The 16,972-nt window shown below is 37.6% G+C and overlaps 1 protein-coding gene across 1 annotated transcript in view; it reads left to right on the top strand.

Moving 5' to 3' along the window:
* LOC140141264 (CD109 antigen-like) overlaps nucleotides 1-16,972 on the top strand; it is a 139,957-nt gene that overhangs the window by 50,181 nt on the left and 72,804 nt on the right. The window contains exons 12-13 of the mRNA XM_072163076.1: nucleotides 980-1,111; nucleotides 1,773-1,835. Coding sequence (XP_072019177.1) covers nucleotides 980-1,111; nucleotides 1,773-1,835 — 195 coding nt within the window. The remainder of the gene's footprint in view (nucleotides 1-979; nucleotides 1,112-1,772; nucleotides 1,836-16,972) is intronic.

The following is a 16,972-nucleotide window of genomic DNA, read 5'->3' as shown; positions in this document are numbered from 1 at the left end:
AAGTCAAATGATATATCATTTTAAAGCTTATGATATATATTTTCTAAACACGAAATAAAACAAAATTGACCGGGGGCGGATTTATGGCTGATTCGTGGTGTCCAGTCACATTTATAGATCAATCAATACAAAGGAACAATATATCACAAGCCCTACACGATATAACAATGATCATCTCTCCTGGCACTCAAATCAATATTTAATTATGCGTTTACTTTATGTACAGTACAACTGACAAAATGATGCACTTGTCAGCTGCTGTTTTTTACATACAAAACATCAAGTTGATATAATTAAAATCTAGTCAACTGGACTTAAGGGGGTACTACACCCCTGGCCAATTTTGTGCCTATTTTTGCATTTTTATAGCGCATTGATGACAGGTAAGGTATGTTTATTATAGGGGCAAGGACTACACCTACTGTACTGAAAATTCAGCAAGTCAAAGCAAGTAGTTATTGATTTATTGATCAAATATTGGTTTTCCCTCATTTTTGACTGTAACTCCACAACTATTGTCTGTGCTGAAATAAAATTTCCATTGCAGTAGTTGTAGTCCTTGCCCCTATAATATACATATCTTACTTGTTCCCAATGCGCTATAATTTTTGAGAAAAATGCAAAAATAGGCACAAAATTGGGCAGGGGTGTAGTACCTCCTTAATATTTTTGACTGGCGACGTTTCACATCCTATCCTAGATGCTTCCTCAAGCCGTCTGTTTTTTCGGGCGACGATTGGTCAGTGACCCGTAACGGGGTCACAGAACTGAGACGTCGAGGGATCTTTTGGATAGCAGAACTGTAAGCCCCCGCCAAGTTGTGGCGCAGACCTCCTCCTCTGTTCAGAGATGGCTCTGTGACCCCGTTCACAGAGCCGTTCTAGATCGCCTGTGGCAGTCTGGTATTTCTGATACATTTGGGTGTATTCCTAATACATTTGGGTGTATTCTTAATACATTTGGGTGTTTTTGTTTTCAGGTCTATTATCTGGACTATGCACCTCCTAACAATAATTACTATTGTGGGAATTGTCTGTCTATTACCCTGCAAGATGCCGAGTCACCATCCAGTACGTTCTTACAGATAACAACAGAGAGTAGCGATCTTGCTGTAAGTATACCTAGCATTAGTTACTATTATCGCCTTTGGGTGTATTCCTAATACATTTGGGTGTATTCCTGAGACATTTGAGTGTATTTCCTGATACATTTGGGTGTATTCCTAATACATATGGGTGTATTCCTGAAACATTTGGGTGTATTCCTATAGATAGCCACAGAGAGTACCAATCTTGCTGTACGTATACCTAGCAATAGTTATTATTATGACCTTTGGGTGTATTCCTAATGCATTTGGGTGTATTCCTGAGACATTAGGGTGTATTCCTACAGATTACTACAGAGAGTAGCTATATTGCTGCAATAGTTACTATTATGACATTTGGGTGTATTCCTAATGCATTTGGGTGTATTCCTGAGACATTTGGGTGTATTCCTGATATATTTGGGTGTATTCCTGGTACAGTTGGGTGTACAAATGACAGCTGTCTTCGGAAACCTTCAATTTGACATGGTACAAGGTCGATCTTCAGCAATATTTGACTTCATTTGTAAATTTGTTCTCTTCATAGACATGTATCATTTTGGTGTATTCCTAATACACTTGGGTGGATTTCTAATACATTTGGGTGCTATTCCTATACATTTGGGTGTATTACTAATACGTTTGGGTGTATTCCTGATAAATCTGTGCACTATTTTGTTTTCTACAGACTGGTGATACAGCAACATTTAGCATTCTTACCACAGAGGTCCCTGGAACACTGCAGTATCAGGTAAGTAAAATGGTGCATGCTGTATAACTATTCATGAGGATTACCTAATGAATATTTATGAGGTGCTTGGGAGACTGCAGTATCAGCTAAGTGTATAATGAAAGACAGAGATAAAAAGAATTTATCGCATCTGATGTCACTGTCAATTACGATCCTTGATTGGTTTACACAGGTTAAATAGCGCATAAAAGGAAGGCCGATTTATCTGGTGCCGATCAGAGAAAAGGAATAGCAGAAAATGGCGAAAAATTACGTACTTTTACAAGGCAAAAAACAACTTTTCTAGCCATTGTTGACATGGTGCCTTCGCGAAAGAAAGTTTCCTACTATAAAGACTTTTGAGATGGTTTGTATGTTTGAAGGTGCAAAATTAACAATAAGGCACCCGGTTATAGACCACTTGGCATGTGACGTCATTGCCCGGCAGTATGCGCGTGCATTATGGCTATTTCCATTGTTCTTTGCCCTGCAGTGTGCGTACGCATCGTAGTCTGCTAAGGGCATGTGCATTTTAAATCGCCTCACATTTCATATAGTACAGGAAAGCCATTGAACAGTGTAGCGGCTCGTTCGAGCATATCGATAGACGAGTCCCTCGCCTTTGTTGATAAACAGTGATGTCAAGTGGTCTATACCGCCGCGTTCAGCAAGTCATCATCACGACACTTGTAAACAAACCATGCTCGAGTTTGATTGACAGATGACGTCATACGCGATAAATTCTTTTGATCTCTGTCTTTCATTATAATGATGCATGCTGTACATTGTATTACTATACCTCATAAATATTTATGAGATGCTTGGGTCAAAATTTTAATATTTTTGCAATTTGAGTGAAATATGCAATAAAAATGCAATTTGGCATGTTTTCATGCAATTGCAGCAGACACAAGTCTACTTCCTATATACCTGCTGTACCTCCATTTTGATTATTGTCGCAGGGGAAAATTTTACCTGTGCACGATACTGTAACCTAGGATTGATTGCAGATATCCGAACCAGGGATTGTCCCCCTTCTCTTTTCGAATAGCTATGACACTAAACATGCAAGGGTTTACCTCTTCCTGTACAATGTCTAAGCATTAAAAATTGTATTTTATTGAAATAGAAAAAAATTGAAAAAGAGTCAATATGTTTGTAATGAATTGGCTGAAATTGTTTATTCTTAGTTTGATACAAAGTTTATTTAAAAAATGCACATTGTACATGTAGCCAATGGCTGATTTTAAATACATTGCACAGATATAAAACAATTAAATGATGACACATAAATACAACTAGACAAGACTGACTGACTGACTCACTTATACTCATTATTTAAATGGTTATTACTACTGTTTAAAGGGGCACGGTAGTCATAGCCTCATCCCTGCAAGTTGCATGTTCTTAATGATTGAGATGTTTACACCATCGAAAATCTAGGACTTCATCATGATTGTGAGCATAAGCTTTAGTCGTTTGACAAAGATATCATCCAATTTGTATTTTGGGGCTATTAACAGCGCAAAGTTACAGCAGCATATGGAGCACTGTTATACATGTAGTGTATGTGTAACTCGCAACTTTAATGTCCGAATCAATGTAATCTAGCATCATCTTTTTATGTAGATATCCACGTAAAAAGCTTATTCCCAAAATTTTGATTGATTCCGATTTTGAGTTTGCGAGTTGTGCATGATTATGTTTATTACACTGCTCCATAGGCCACTGTGTTGTAATTTCATTCTGGTATACCAGAACGAAATTAAAATTTGACAATATTTTTGCTAAACAAATTAATCTGCAAGAAATACATGAACATTATATTATACAGGCAGAGGTTTCCAGTGAATATCAAAATCTTAACTTTTTTGTGAAAAGTGGGGAATGAGGCTGTTGATCACTTAAATGTCCCTTTAAAAGAGGATATTAAAATTATGAAATACATGTGTCCCTTTAATCAACTTAAAGCCATATTATAACATTTCTGTAAAAATAGATTAGGCTATTGAAACTTGATGTTGAGTTTAGCGTCCCATTTTTTTCAGCTCATAATGAGCCAACTATTTCATTATTCATTATTCATTATTTTCAAGATTTCATTATCAGCGGCCTTTTACCAATGCTTATGCGCTTTTGTTCATTCTATTGGGTATCGCCAGTCGCAATATAATGTCACAAACACACATAAACAAAATTTATAAAAGTATAATTATCTTGCTTTTTGTTTTTCAAGTTTTAAAACAAACTAAATGTATTCCAAGTATACCATGCCAGTCTTCTTCACTCCAATTTGTACTAACCTCTCCGTATTGAGGATAGGGGGTAATGGGGGGGGGGGTTGACTCATTAAATACAAAAATAACAATCATGCAGAACTAAATACATTTGTGGCACCAATTTATCAAAACTAGGTCTTTCCTAGTTAAATTATTTACAACATCAACAATCTGGTAAAAATATTTTGGCTAGGTTGATTTCTCTTCTAGTCTACCCTGGTATCCCAAAGGTATAATTGAAATAATTGGATAGAGCAAGGGTCAAAAACCTGTATATTTTTTAATGCTAAAATATTTAGATGGATTCATCTAATAGTTCTCAAGGCTTTCTATAGTTTTTGAAGGGTTCAAATACAAAAAAAAGAGGGTTTAAAAATTTTGCAGAACAAATTTTCTTTCTGGTTTAGTAGTAATTTGCAAAATAATGAATTATTTTCAGATTTTACATCTCAAACGCGGCACAAAATTCATAATGCGGGCGGTGGACGCTAAACTCAGAATCAAGTTTCAAGTGCCTTAGTATTTATTTTCCATAAAATGTTAGCTTTTACTGTCAGATATGTCCCCTTTTAATTTTGAGCCGAACAAGTGAGGTAAAGCATAGAAAATTGGAATTTACTACAAGCGCCCATGCATGTTCCTCCCGCGGTTATAATACGGTACGATCCTCGGGGGATGTGTGTATGTGTATCCCGCACGCCGTGTACGTACTGTGCATACGTGTTCGACTAATATTTCCATTGTATTAATAAAACGCCAGTTCCATCGTTTTATTCAAAATCTCGGATTTTGACAAAACTACAGCACCTAGTCTTGACTTTTGCAGAGTATCTTTATTGACTAAAGTACATTACAATCGTGTAAAAACCAGAATTAAAAAGGGGGGCGTTCTCCTCAGCAAATGTTATAATATGGCTTTAACATAACCACAATACAATCATTATTACTTTTATGTATTTTTGGCAGAATAAAAACATTGCAAAACCTTCAAAAGTATCTTTAAAGAAAGTCACATTGGCAAATCAGATTGAGCCATTCCAGTTGAAATCCATACACCCCCTATGGAAGTGTATGACCTTAATAGGCGATCGATAGGCAAAAGTGATGCATGCTGGGGCTCAAATTCGTGCTCTCAGGTGACAAATTTGATAGCTTTTGAGCCCTTTTCATTCCCAGCATGCATCACATTTGCCCATCAATTTCGATCAGCAATATACGAGCGTGTTTCTACAGGCGCACCGCTAAGTTACCGCTAAATGGATAACGCTATCTTACCGTTATCTTACCGTTTAACCTGCTGTTTCCACAGGCAGGTTTTTGCCGTTGTGTTCATACCGTTTAATCTGAATGACAAACATGTTTTAAAAGTGTATTTTGTCTTACCTTTTACGGTAGTATGGCCAAAATCTTGCATCGTAGGCCTAGAATTAATGCTAGAATGGATTGTTTAATGGTTGATTATTGCTAAATAATCACTTTTTTTGTTGTTATATTTTGCAAATCAACAGAAAAGTTTTACATTTTACACAGTTTTTCACTATTTTGTAGCATTTACAAATTTCCGTGAGCAAACCCCGAATTCCGTGAGTGTTTCTGTTTTTCCGTATCACGGAGAAATTGTGGCTTTACATAATAGTTTGGACTTGTTATGTTGCCCAGGCTGTTATTAACGCTTTTGTCATGTCGCCTGTCCAATTAACATGTTGATTAACAGCCATTTTGTTTGATTTTGCTCAATAATCGGCAAGTTAGCGCTTAGGTCTGTTTCCACAGAAAATCTACCCACTTCATCAACGGTAAAACCTACTCCAACGAGGTTTCCGCGATGGCGAAAAGGCGTTGCAAAAGGCGTTGGAGGCTGTTTCCACAGGAGTGCTTAACGGTTCCATACCGTTTCCAAAACGGTATTTGGCTCTGTAGAAACACGCTCTACCTTACCTCCCACACAGGGAGTGTGAATTTCAAATCGGGGTTACCCATTCAGTGAATTGTCTTTTCCAAAATGGGTTATTCCAGTTGAAATCCATGATACACTCCCTGTAGAAGATATGACCTTAAAGATGAAACCCCACTTTTGGTCTAAGTTCCTTAGGGAATTAGTCAAGGTTAAAATGTATCCACGTAAATTCTGTTCTGTCTATCATCAAAGTAACAGGTGTAAATCAGTTCTTCACAGAAGAACTGGCCAAGCAGTGCATCCTCTTTAAAATCCATACACCTGTATGGAAGATACATTGTTATATATGACCTGAATCTCCCACACAGGGAGTGTGAATATCAAATGGAGTCACCTGACTGGGGACTCTCCTTAAAATGTACACCCCCTGTGTGGCAGATTAAGGTCATGCCTTCCATAAGGGGTGTATGGATTTCAACTGGAATACCTTCAACAGTTCCTTTTTTTTAATTAAAATAATTTAGAATTGTAAATTTTCATGACCATATTTGAAATCAGCATAAAAATGCATTGAAAGAAGTACAAACAAGCCTAGTAATTGGTTCAGTGGTTCTTAAGATAGCTCTTGATATTTTGAGAAAATATCTCAGAACTCTTGAAGCCTAAGGCTAGTATGCAGAGCATTAAAATCAAGTTACATTATTGTATAAACCCCTCTGTCAATTATAATAAGCATTATTTATTAAGCGCCTTTTCATACACAAAGCGCTTTACAATACAATCATAAAATCAACAAAAATAGCGTTACATATGGCAAGAAAAAAATAAACCCAACAATTTAGCAAGAAATACACTAAAAAGTTAAAATACTTAGCGAGACCAGCTCATTATTTAAAAGAGCAGGAAATTATGCAATTTTAAAACAGCTCAATATGGAACTCCTGCTATGTGGCTGGAGGGCCTAACATGTTATATGAAAGCCTCAGAGGCAGCACGATATACATAACAATTACATAAAATACATAGCGAGACCAGCTCAATTTTGAAGAACATTAGCAATCGACATGCAAAATTGTTTTACAAAAACATAACAAATTTAAATGTACGCAAGCAAAATACATCAATTACTAATTGTAGCCAATTTTTATAAGCAATAGAAAAAAAGTTTATCTCTTTAAAAAAAATTCCAATCTGCTATATACATGTATGTGATACACAGGATTTTGTATTTTTTGTTTCACCGTATATCCTCGAATGGTCACCCCAGGGGCGTTTCATTTTCCAAAGGGGGGCATTTATTAGAGGTCATTTTTAGAACGGTAATTCCCATTAAAATCATATAGGTAAGCTCAGTTAAAATTGTCTTTCGGTTCACTTCCGGGTCTTATGATCAGACTTTCGCCAAATACCCATACCATATTAGCGATCGTGTGTGCACCTTGGTACGCTTACCACGTGTACACAAGATAGCATGGAAATATCAGCATTTTTGAAACATCTTGGTTGAAAAAAATGGTGCCAGGGCGTTTAACTGAAGGGGACAACTATTCGAGGAAATACTCTATGTGTTTTAGCCCACTTTTTCTTGTTTTCTGCTGCTATGCTCCTGTTCTTTGTTGTTAGCAAAAAAAGCCTATAAATGAGGCCCAGCACCAGTGTTGCCAAAACTTTTCAGCTTCAAGGCGCGGCGCATTGACTCGCCAGGCCGCGGTAAAGGATTCTCAAGTAGCCCAATTTTCTAAGCTTCCAAAAAAGCGCCCAATACCGGATATTTGGGCAGATTTACCCGAATTTAGAAAGCAAAACACCCAATTGGGCGGAAAAACAGTTGACTTTGAAACTTCCGGTACTTACTGGGAAGTTACTGACCGATCAATAAATGGTCACAAAACCCATTGTAATTTCAATGTGGCGCTTCAAAGACTCAAAACCTTTATAAATCGGCTAAATTGAAAGGAAAATAAATCAAATTAGTGCCGCGGCCGGAGACTGTCAAAAGTAGCCCAATTTTAGACAAGTAGCGCATGCTTTTTTGAGTAGCGGCAAGTGATCGCCAAGTAGCCCAATTGTGCGCCTAAGGCGCGGCGTTGGCATCACTGCCCAGCACATTGGGCTACATTTTGTATGTACTAAGATGGCTTTCACATACTTAAACAATTGAATTTGAGAGACACTTTCTTTTCCTTTTACACAGACAGCATTTATAGGGCTTAAGCAGTAGGGTACCCAGCAGGGGGCTCCTTTGTTTCCAATGGACATTTGATTGTGAAATGTCATTGTACAAGGAATACATAAAAAAAAAATCCACATAGCCCCCAAATGAAAAGTATTTAATTATCTTTGTAATCGCTCAAAAAGTATTTTGTGTCACAGTTTTACATCCGAACTACATGTAGGTGCTATTAAATTTTTATGAGCCTTTTGCATGTAAAGTCTATGGTTATGACGATTAGAAATGGATGGCAATATTGAAAAACCCTCATTTTGGGCCATTTTAGACACTAAAATGCCCATAAAAAAAGAATAGCACTTAGTTCGGATGTAAAATTCACACACAATGCTACCTGAGTGAGTACAAACATAATTAAATACATTTCATTCGGGGGCTATAGCAAAAACAAAAAATGTCCTATACCTTAATGGTTATGAAACAAAGGTGGGCAGATGGGGCAGAGAGTCCCCTTGACAAAAAAGGAAAGAAAAAAGTGCCCCCCCCCTGACAATAATGACAGAAAATCGGAGAAGGAAAGGAAAAAAAAAAGGGGGAATAAGCCTGTTTTTCACCAAAATTCACACAAATCATTGGCCAAAAAAGGATAAAATACCATGCATGTTACGCACACTCATTGTCCCGATAATAAAGCCTTATTTTATGCTCGAAGAATTTACATAACGGTATATACATGTATGTGTATATCCCACCGATAATACCGGGTCAAAATGATGCAACAGGAAAATGTTTTTTTTGCTTTTCCCAGATTTTTAATTTTGCCTGCTCTGACCAAGAAGTTGGCTATGTGCATTGTATAGGCACCCCCGGGCTTCAGTCTACTGTGAACCAAATCATGCTGTTTCTGGTATGGCCCCACTCAATTTAACCCCATGAGAACTACCTGCCAATTGGCCAAAATGAATATTGTGTCCAATTTCGAACCAATCTTACTCCATATTTGCGTGCACTGTTTGTTCATGTCGCTGTCTATTGTGCATTTGAGCGAATCCTTTGTTACAAAGACGGCATTTATATGGCTTCAGTCCGCTGTGTACCAACTCGTGCTGTTTCTGATATCCCTTCGGAAACGATTTATCACAAATGTCACAATGGTAGACGTTTTCGCCTTTATGCACAGTTTTCTCATGTGATGTTCGATAATCTTTATTCGTAAAAACCTTTGTGCAATAGCTACAGGGGAACTTCACACCTTCGTGATTTTGTTCGTGATTTCGCTTATGCTCCATTCGTGGGAAGCACTTACCGCAGTACTTGCATTGATACTTTCTCTCACCTGTGTGAACTCTCTCATGATCCTTTCTGTGAGAAGTCGTTCGGAAACCCTTCTCGCAAAATCTGCACTTGAACGGTTGATCACCTGTGTGGATCATTTCGTGAGTTCGTTTTTCAATCAATCGTTTAAACGATTTCTCACAAAATCCACACTTGTGAGGTCGATCGTCACTGTGAGAAATCATATGATCTTTCAACTGGGCGGGAGTGTTAAATTTATTCTCACACAGCTCACATTGGTAGTCTTTACTTATGTGACTTCTCTCATGTCGATTTTTGTCGCCGCCTCGAACAAACGTCTTCTCACAAAATTGACATTTGTGAGGTTTTGAACCGGTGTGTAGCATCTCATGCATCTTTCTACTATCCGACCGTGAGAACGTTTTATCGCAGTAATTACATCCGAACGGCTTGATTCCCGAATGCGTCTTCTCATGTTTTACCATAGTGAATTTGTTGATAAAACGTTTCTCACAAACGCCACATTTGTGACGTTTTTCTCCCGTGTGAATCAATTCATGTCGTTTTTGACTTGATTTTTCGCTGAATCCTTTACCGCATATTTTACACTTGAACTGACCTTTGACCTTATTCGCATGTGCTAATTCGTGACTTCTTAAACTGCCTTTGCTTTTAAACTGCTTCTCACAATACATGCATTTGTATATTTCTTTGCTGTCGGAGTGTGTTTTCTCGTGAACGGTCAACGCGTTCTTAATATTAAAACTTTTCTCACACAATTGACATTTGTGAGGTTTTTCTCCTGTGTGAATCACTTCATGTCTGGTTTTAGCACCTTTTGTGAGAAACCCTTTGTTACAATACTTGCATTTATGTGATGATTTGTCATGCGTGTGAGACATTTCATGGTACGCTTTCTTATGCAGAGACTCAAACCCTTTATTACAAAACTTGCATTTGAATTGGACCATTTCATTCCCTGTTTTTCTTTTATGGTTCAGTTTTGTTTTATTTCCTGGGCCATTTTTCATTCTCTTATCACGCATCAATTTCTGATTCACATTATTTTCTTTTTCATCGTCAACTCCATTAGACTGCATTTGTTCATCTCTCTCCGTGTTCTTTTCGTTTACATCATTCTTCTCCTGCTGCTTGCCTTTCATATTCTTCAAGCGTTTTCTTACATCATTCAACTTCGTTTGAGCACCACTCATTTCCATCTCTTTAACGACTTTGGTTTTCAGTGTTTGTGGGGCGTTTTCACCATTCAGTTTCTTTGACAAAAGTTTCTTTTCATCATTCAGTTTCTTTGACAAAAGTTTCTTTTCACCATTGACTTTCTTTGACACAAGTTTCTTTTCACCATTGACTTTCTTTGAGAAAGGTTTCTTTTCACCATTCAGTTTCTTTGAGAAAGGTTTCTTTTCACCATTCAGTTTCTTTGGCAAAAGTTTCTTTTCACCATTCAGTTTCTTTGACAAAAGTTTCTTTTCACCATTCAGTTTCTTTGCACAAAGCTTCTTTTCACCATTCAGTTTCTTTGACAAAGGTTTCTTTTCACCATTCAGTTTCTTTGACAAAAGTTTCTTTTCACCATTGACTTTCTTTGACAAAAGTTTCTTTTCACCATTCAGTTTCTTTGACAAAAGTTTCTTTTCACCATTCAGTTTCTTTGACACAAGTTTCTTTTCACCATTGACTTTCTTTGAGAAAGGTTTCTTTTCACCATTGACTTTCTTTGAGAAAGGTTTCTTTTCACCATTCAGTTTCTTTGACAAAAGTTTCTTTTCACCATTCAGTTTCTTTGACAAAAGTTTCTTTTCACCATTCAGTTTCTTTGACAAAAGTGTCTTTTCACCATTGACTTTCTTCAAGAAAGGTTTCTTTTCACTGTTCAGTTTCTTTGTAAAAATCTGTTTTTGTTTAACATTATCATGGCTTGTTGCTGTGGGGTGTTTTGAAGTCTTCTGTCCTGATGTGTCTCTTTTTTCACATTTATTAAAATGACTACTTCTCCTATCAGTTTTTGTACAACTTCTCTTTCGTTTCAGGCCTTTCTTTTTCTGATTCAGATGTCTTACTGCATCAGATATTGTTCCTTGTTTACTTTGCTGATCAAGACATTGTGTCTCTTCAGCTTCTTGCCCTGTAGGCCTTATTGTAGCTGCTTCATCTACATGTATGGCAATAGAAGTTCTTCTGTCACCTCTTTGTTCCTCCACAAGAGCATGAGATGTGTTCCCGGTGCATTTGGGTGTATTCCTCACACATTTGGGTGTATTCACCAGAGCTTGAGAAGTGTTTATTTCAAGACTGTCTCGCTGTGCTTCAAAGGAACTTGGATTTACTGTACATGTACTCTGCTTTGTCTGCACGTTCATTGAGAGGTCAGAATCAAGTGTTGTATTATGCTCTTTCACCAGCTGGCCTTCGGGTCTTTGATCCTCCATCTGGACATGAGAGTAGCTCGTCATGTCTGTCTGTACTTTAAAAGAGCATGGCGATATTGTGCTGTGATGTGTCTGCGCTTCCGTCGAGGTCATAGAATCAACTGGCATGTCGTGATCTTCCACATGATGGTTTTCAGGTGTCTGTGTTTTCATATGGACTTTGACAGCAGACGTCTTTTCAACATGTTCTTGCAGATCATCACATCTCTGTGTGACATCAGATGTCTTTTCATCACATTCAGGCAGAACATGGTCCATCTGGACAGAAACAGCAGATGTCTTTTCATCATATTCTGGCAGAACATTCTCCATCTGGACGCAACCAGCAGGTGTCTTTTCATCATATTCTGGCAGAACATTCTCCATCTGGACGGAAACAGCAGATGTCCTTTGATCACACTCTGGTGAATCATCACATTGTGGACTCGGCACCTGGACAATACCATTTGGGTGTATTCCTAATACCTTTGGGTGTATTCCCAATACATTTGGGTGTATTCCTAATACATTTGGGTGTATTGTTGCCTTCCCATTTTGTTCGAGCAGCTTGAAATATTTCCATCGTTCCATCTGGACGCTTTTAGACTTTGGTGCTAGTGTTGGATTGTCATACCAGTATGGGTTAATGTTCTTCTTATGGTTCTCAGTGTGGGATAAGTATCTTGGTATATTCTGGAAGAATCTCTGTGTGCAGTATCTGCATTTAATAGGACCAAGGAGGTTCCATTGTCTTGGTTTTTTTGGGTTCATTGCTGAAAAAAAAGGAGATGAAATATATAGAAAAGTGATATTATAGGTCTAGACTAAATCAAAGAGCAATCAAGGACACCGAGGGGAGGGGGCACTTGACTTTGGAATTGACGGGGATGTGCGGACAGCAGTTCGAAACTAGGGGTCTTTTGGTGAGACCCTAGACACCGAAAAAGGGGGTATTTCAGTAAGGCACGGTTTCGCTGGCCAGCAAAGCCCAGGACCCATGGCAAAGTGTCCTTCTTTCCCTTCCCGTCACCAAAAAGCCCCTGGCGGGTGAGGGTTAGGGGACCACTAACGAAACTCAATATAGGCTCACTTAACCCTAACACGCCCGAGTACTACAAAATACTACTTGATAATTGCGGGTGAGGGTTAGGGGACCACTAACGAAACTCAATATAGGCTCACTTAACCCTAACACGCCCGAGTACTACAAAATACTACTTGATATATGCGCTGTTCGTGGTGTGATGACGCAATTGCCCTAAGTGATACTTAGGAACAGTTTCGCTGGCCAGCGAAGCCCAAGACCCGTGGCAATGTGTTGTGGACCCAGTGCTTGACATGCGATGGGTCTCGGGTTCGAATCCCATCCAGATCAAACAACTTCCCAAGATGTCTAATTTCTTTGGTCGGTCGCGGATGACAACCAGACATACATTTTGGCCTCAATTGCCCAAACGAAGACATATCCTCTGCACAAACATACCCCCATCCTAACAAACATGCATTGTATTGGCTTCATTTCATTCAGCTGCGAAGCCGGCGACTACAAAGTTTCTCCATGTACTACGATTTGAAGCCAAGGTGGTAATGGCATCTGACAGTTAAAAGTTGTCGAAGTCCACCTTATATATAAAGGCAAATTACACGCTTTTTTACATTTCCACTGATTCTGACAACTGTGGACATCCTCAGTTGGAGGTGGGTCCCCATTGTAGGCGTTAAAAATCAGATCATTTGCTGGTCTTTAAAAACATGATTGATATAACACGAGTGGATATTCATACGTAGTGGTAGATAAAATAATAGAAGAGTTTAAGTTCAACATGACACTATTTTTCGCTCACCTAGTCACAAGTTTGACTAGCGTCTTAAAGAAAGCGCTAGAAATATACCCTATCTTGCATAACCTACTGATGCCCGGGGCGGCACTACATCGTAACATCCTATGATATCATTCTGTCAATCATTTGATGTCATGTGAGGTTAAACTCTTCTATTATATATGATATGATTGATATATTTATTTAAATGAGAATAAAAGCATTGTTTTTAGCCGCTGTCATGCATCTATCGTCTCATATAACATGCGACAACATTATTTTTGGTGTAAAACAACTCGGCGAATAAAATAATAATAACGCCAGTGTTATATGAGACGATAGATGCACCCCAGCGGCTAAAAACAATACCTTAATTCTCTAAAATATCACACACCTACTGTATTGTCAGATGAAAATGATCCTTGGTTTGATCCGGGGGTTTGATATCAGGAGCTATCAAGAACACAGCGTTGTTGTATTGCTGACATGTGTGAATTCTCAAATCAAAATCAATGTAATATATAAATCCAAATCAGAGGAGCCTAGCACACAGGTCCAGCTCACAAAAGCAAGTGAATGTGCATACAGAGTTCAATCTTCTCAGATACTGATAAAACTATGGAGTAGATCTAATCTTTATACAGTATATGAACACAGTGAAAGCTAATCTGTTATATCTATAGGTAATTTGATAAGTGGACAGGGTTGCCAAAAAGTTTCAGCCCAAATCACAGCTCAAATAACCGAAAAGTCACCCAATTTTTCCTCTTAACCATTGCCTGGTACCATTGCTTTCTTTAGGATTTGAAATTGCCAAAAGTCACAGGTATAATCTTCATAAGTCACACAATTGAGCTACCAAATTTGCAGGTTTGGCAATCCTGATCCATTTGTATTTGTGATCAGTTTTATTGAGGTCCCAACTCATGAGGAAAATCTTCAAAAGTCACCCAATTGGGCTACCAAATTGCAGGTTTGGCAACCCTGATCTATTTGTAATTGTGATCAGTGACTTCCCTTCTATTTTATTTGTATTAATGGGACAGGAAATGGTCACAACTCATGAGGAAAATCTTCAAATGTCACCCAATTGGGCTACATTGTTGATGGTCTGGCAACTCTGAGTGGTTATTGATAACATTAGTGTGTGAAGTGATGGGGTACATCCTGTGTGGGGTTTCTTATTTGATTCATTCTAATGTATTGATTTATTGGTTAATTGATTTTGCTCAGGATATAGGTCTATTTTATTTTATGTGTCTTTATTTGAAATACTTGCAGTTGCAAAATACAAAACTATAAACAGTACTTAGACACTTTACATTTCTTACACATGATCCTCTCCTCTCCTCTCCTCTCCTCTCCTCTCCTCTCCCCTCCTCCCCTCCCTCCCTCCCTTCCTTCCCTTCCCTTCCCTCTTCTCTCTTCTCTCTTCTCTCTTCTCTCTTCTCTCTTCTTCTCTCTTCTCTCTTCTCTCTCTCCTCTCCTCTCCCCTCCTCTCCTTTTTTTTAATACAAATTTACGCACCACAAAAGCTGGATTACAACTTGATTTTATTCATGACTTTTATCTTCTTTTTTTTTTACTTTTTTCTAAAATCATGTAAAATCGGCCATTTTAGGGCCAACATTTTTATTTTGACTGAAATTTTTTTGTATAAAATTCAGAACAGTTTCAAGTTTGTTTGCAAAAAAAATCATCAAATTTTAGCCAAATTTGTAAGCTTTCTGTGGTATTTTAGTGTCATTTTAAGCTCCAGAAAAAACAAACCGACCATCTGATCCCTATTTGAAAAGTCCATCCACCCATAAAACTGGTTGTGTTTTTGTTTTTTTCATCAGCTACTTTAGCGGGAATTTTAGCTACGCTTTCATGACGCATACACAAATGGAATGTAGTGTTAGGGACGTACCATTAGGCTTCAAGGGGGGTTAGGAAGTTGGGGCTGGCAAAGTTTGTTTCTTTTTTAGCCGCCAAAGATTTTTTTGCACTAGATATTGTCCAGGAGTTATTTTTTTTAATTTTCACGCATTACACAGTTTGTGGGAAAAGGTTTTTTTTAGTGTTGGTGGGGTTTTTTTCATCATGTAGTGGGGAAACGATTAAGCATCAGTAATGATCTCCTTCACTTGTGTGATTTCGTAATATTTGTTTGTGTGTATTGTATACCTCGACTGCTTTACATTAGACCCAGTTTTAACCACCATTTATTAGTGGGAGCTGGTAGCCTAATGGATAAGGCGTCCGTCTAGAGATCGGAAGGTCGTGGGTTTGATTCCCATGCCGCATTTTCCTTGGTTTTTTTTTAAGTTGGGTTGTGTGCGTTGGGATTTGTATTTATTTGTTGTCTTGTTTAATTGTAACACTTTGGGTTGGTAAACAGTTCATTCTTTCGTAGTGGGGGAAGTTTTTTTTCAACCCCCCCCTTGAAGTCTAATGGTGTGTCCATTATTGTTTCCTGCTTGGAATGCGAAAAACACAAAAATAAATGTAACTAAAAATTCCACTTTCAAAGTAGAATTTTGTTTGAAGCTACATTAAAATTCATAATCATGAATGTTCTGTATATCATCGTCTGCATCACATACTGTCGTATCACAAAAGGCTGCCTTGTGTGATTTTGATTTTTATTGTTTCATTTTATCTTGTATAATATTTGCTATTTGAGCATGCTTCTTTATAATATTTATTTGAATTACTTGCAAAATACAAAATGTGACAAAATATCAATACATTAAAACACTTTACATTTCTTACACATGACAAAAGCAAGTAATTCAGGATGAGTGAATGGGCTAAAGTCCAAACACAGAAGTGCCCACTCATCCTGCATATGCATACATAGTTAAGTACATAAAATAGTGAGACGCTACATTAAGTAAAATAAAACCATTATGAAATCTTAAAACAATATACAAAAAAAATCAGGAATTTGAAAATACATAAGTCAAAGCATATGTAATACCACAAAATCATTTGCATATTCAAGTAAAAAGATTTACATTCAGACTTAAATACAACAAATATTAACTTGATGCAATTCAGAGGGAATTCAATTCCAATGATGTGGAATGGAAACAAACCATAGAATTAAAGAAAGATGAAGATCTGGCAGTTTGGTGCAATAGCCTAGAATTATCCAAAATACTTTGTTGAACCAAAAGAAGCAGGCCCAATCCCATTGATTATTTTTAATTCAAAGACTAATCTTTGACACTACAAGCCTCTCAGATTAATGGAGGATGATCTTCAAAAACAAACTTCAGG

Source organism: Amphiura filiformis, chromosome 2 (assembly GCF_039555335.1).
Source record: "Amphiura filiformis chromosome 2, Afil_fr2py, whole genome shotgun sequence".
In the NCBI taxonomy this organism is placed as follows: domain Eukaryota; kingdom Metazoa; phylum Echinodermata; class Ophiuroidea; order Amphilepidida; family Amphiuridae; genus Amphiura; species Amphiura filiformis.
Note: the sequence above shows the minus strand (reverse complement) of the source record. Positions and strands in the feature narration are given on the sequence as shown.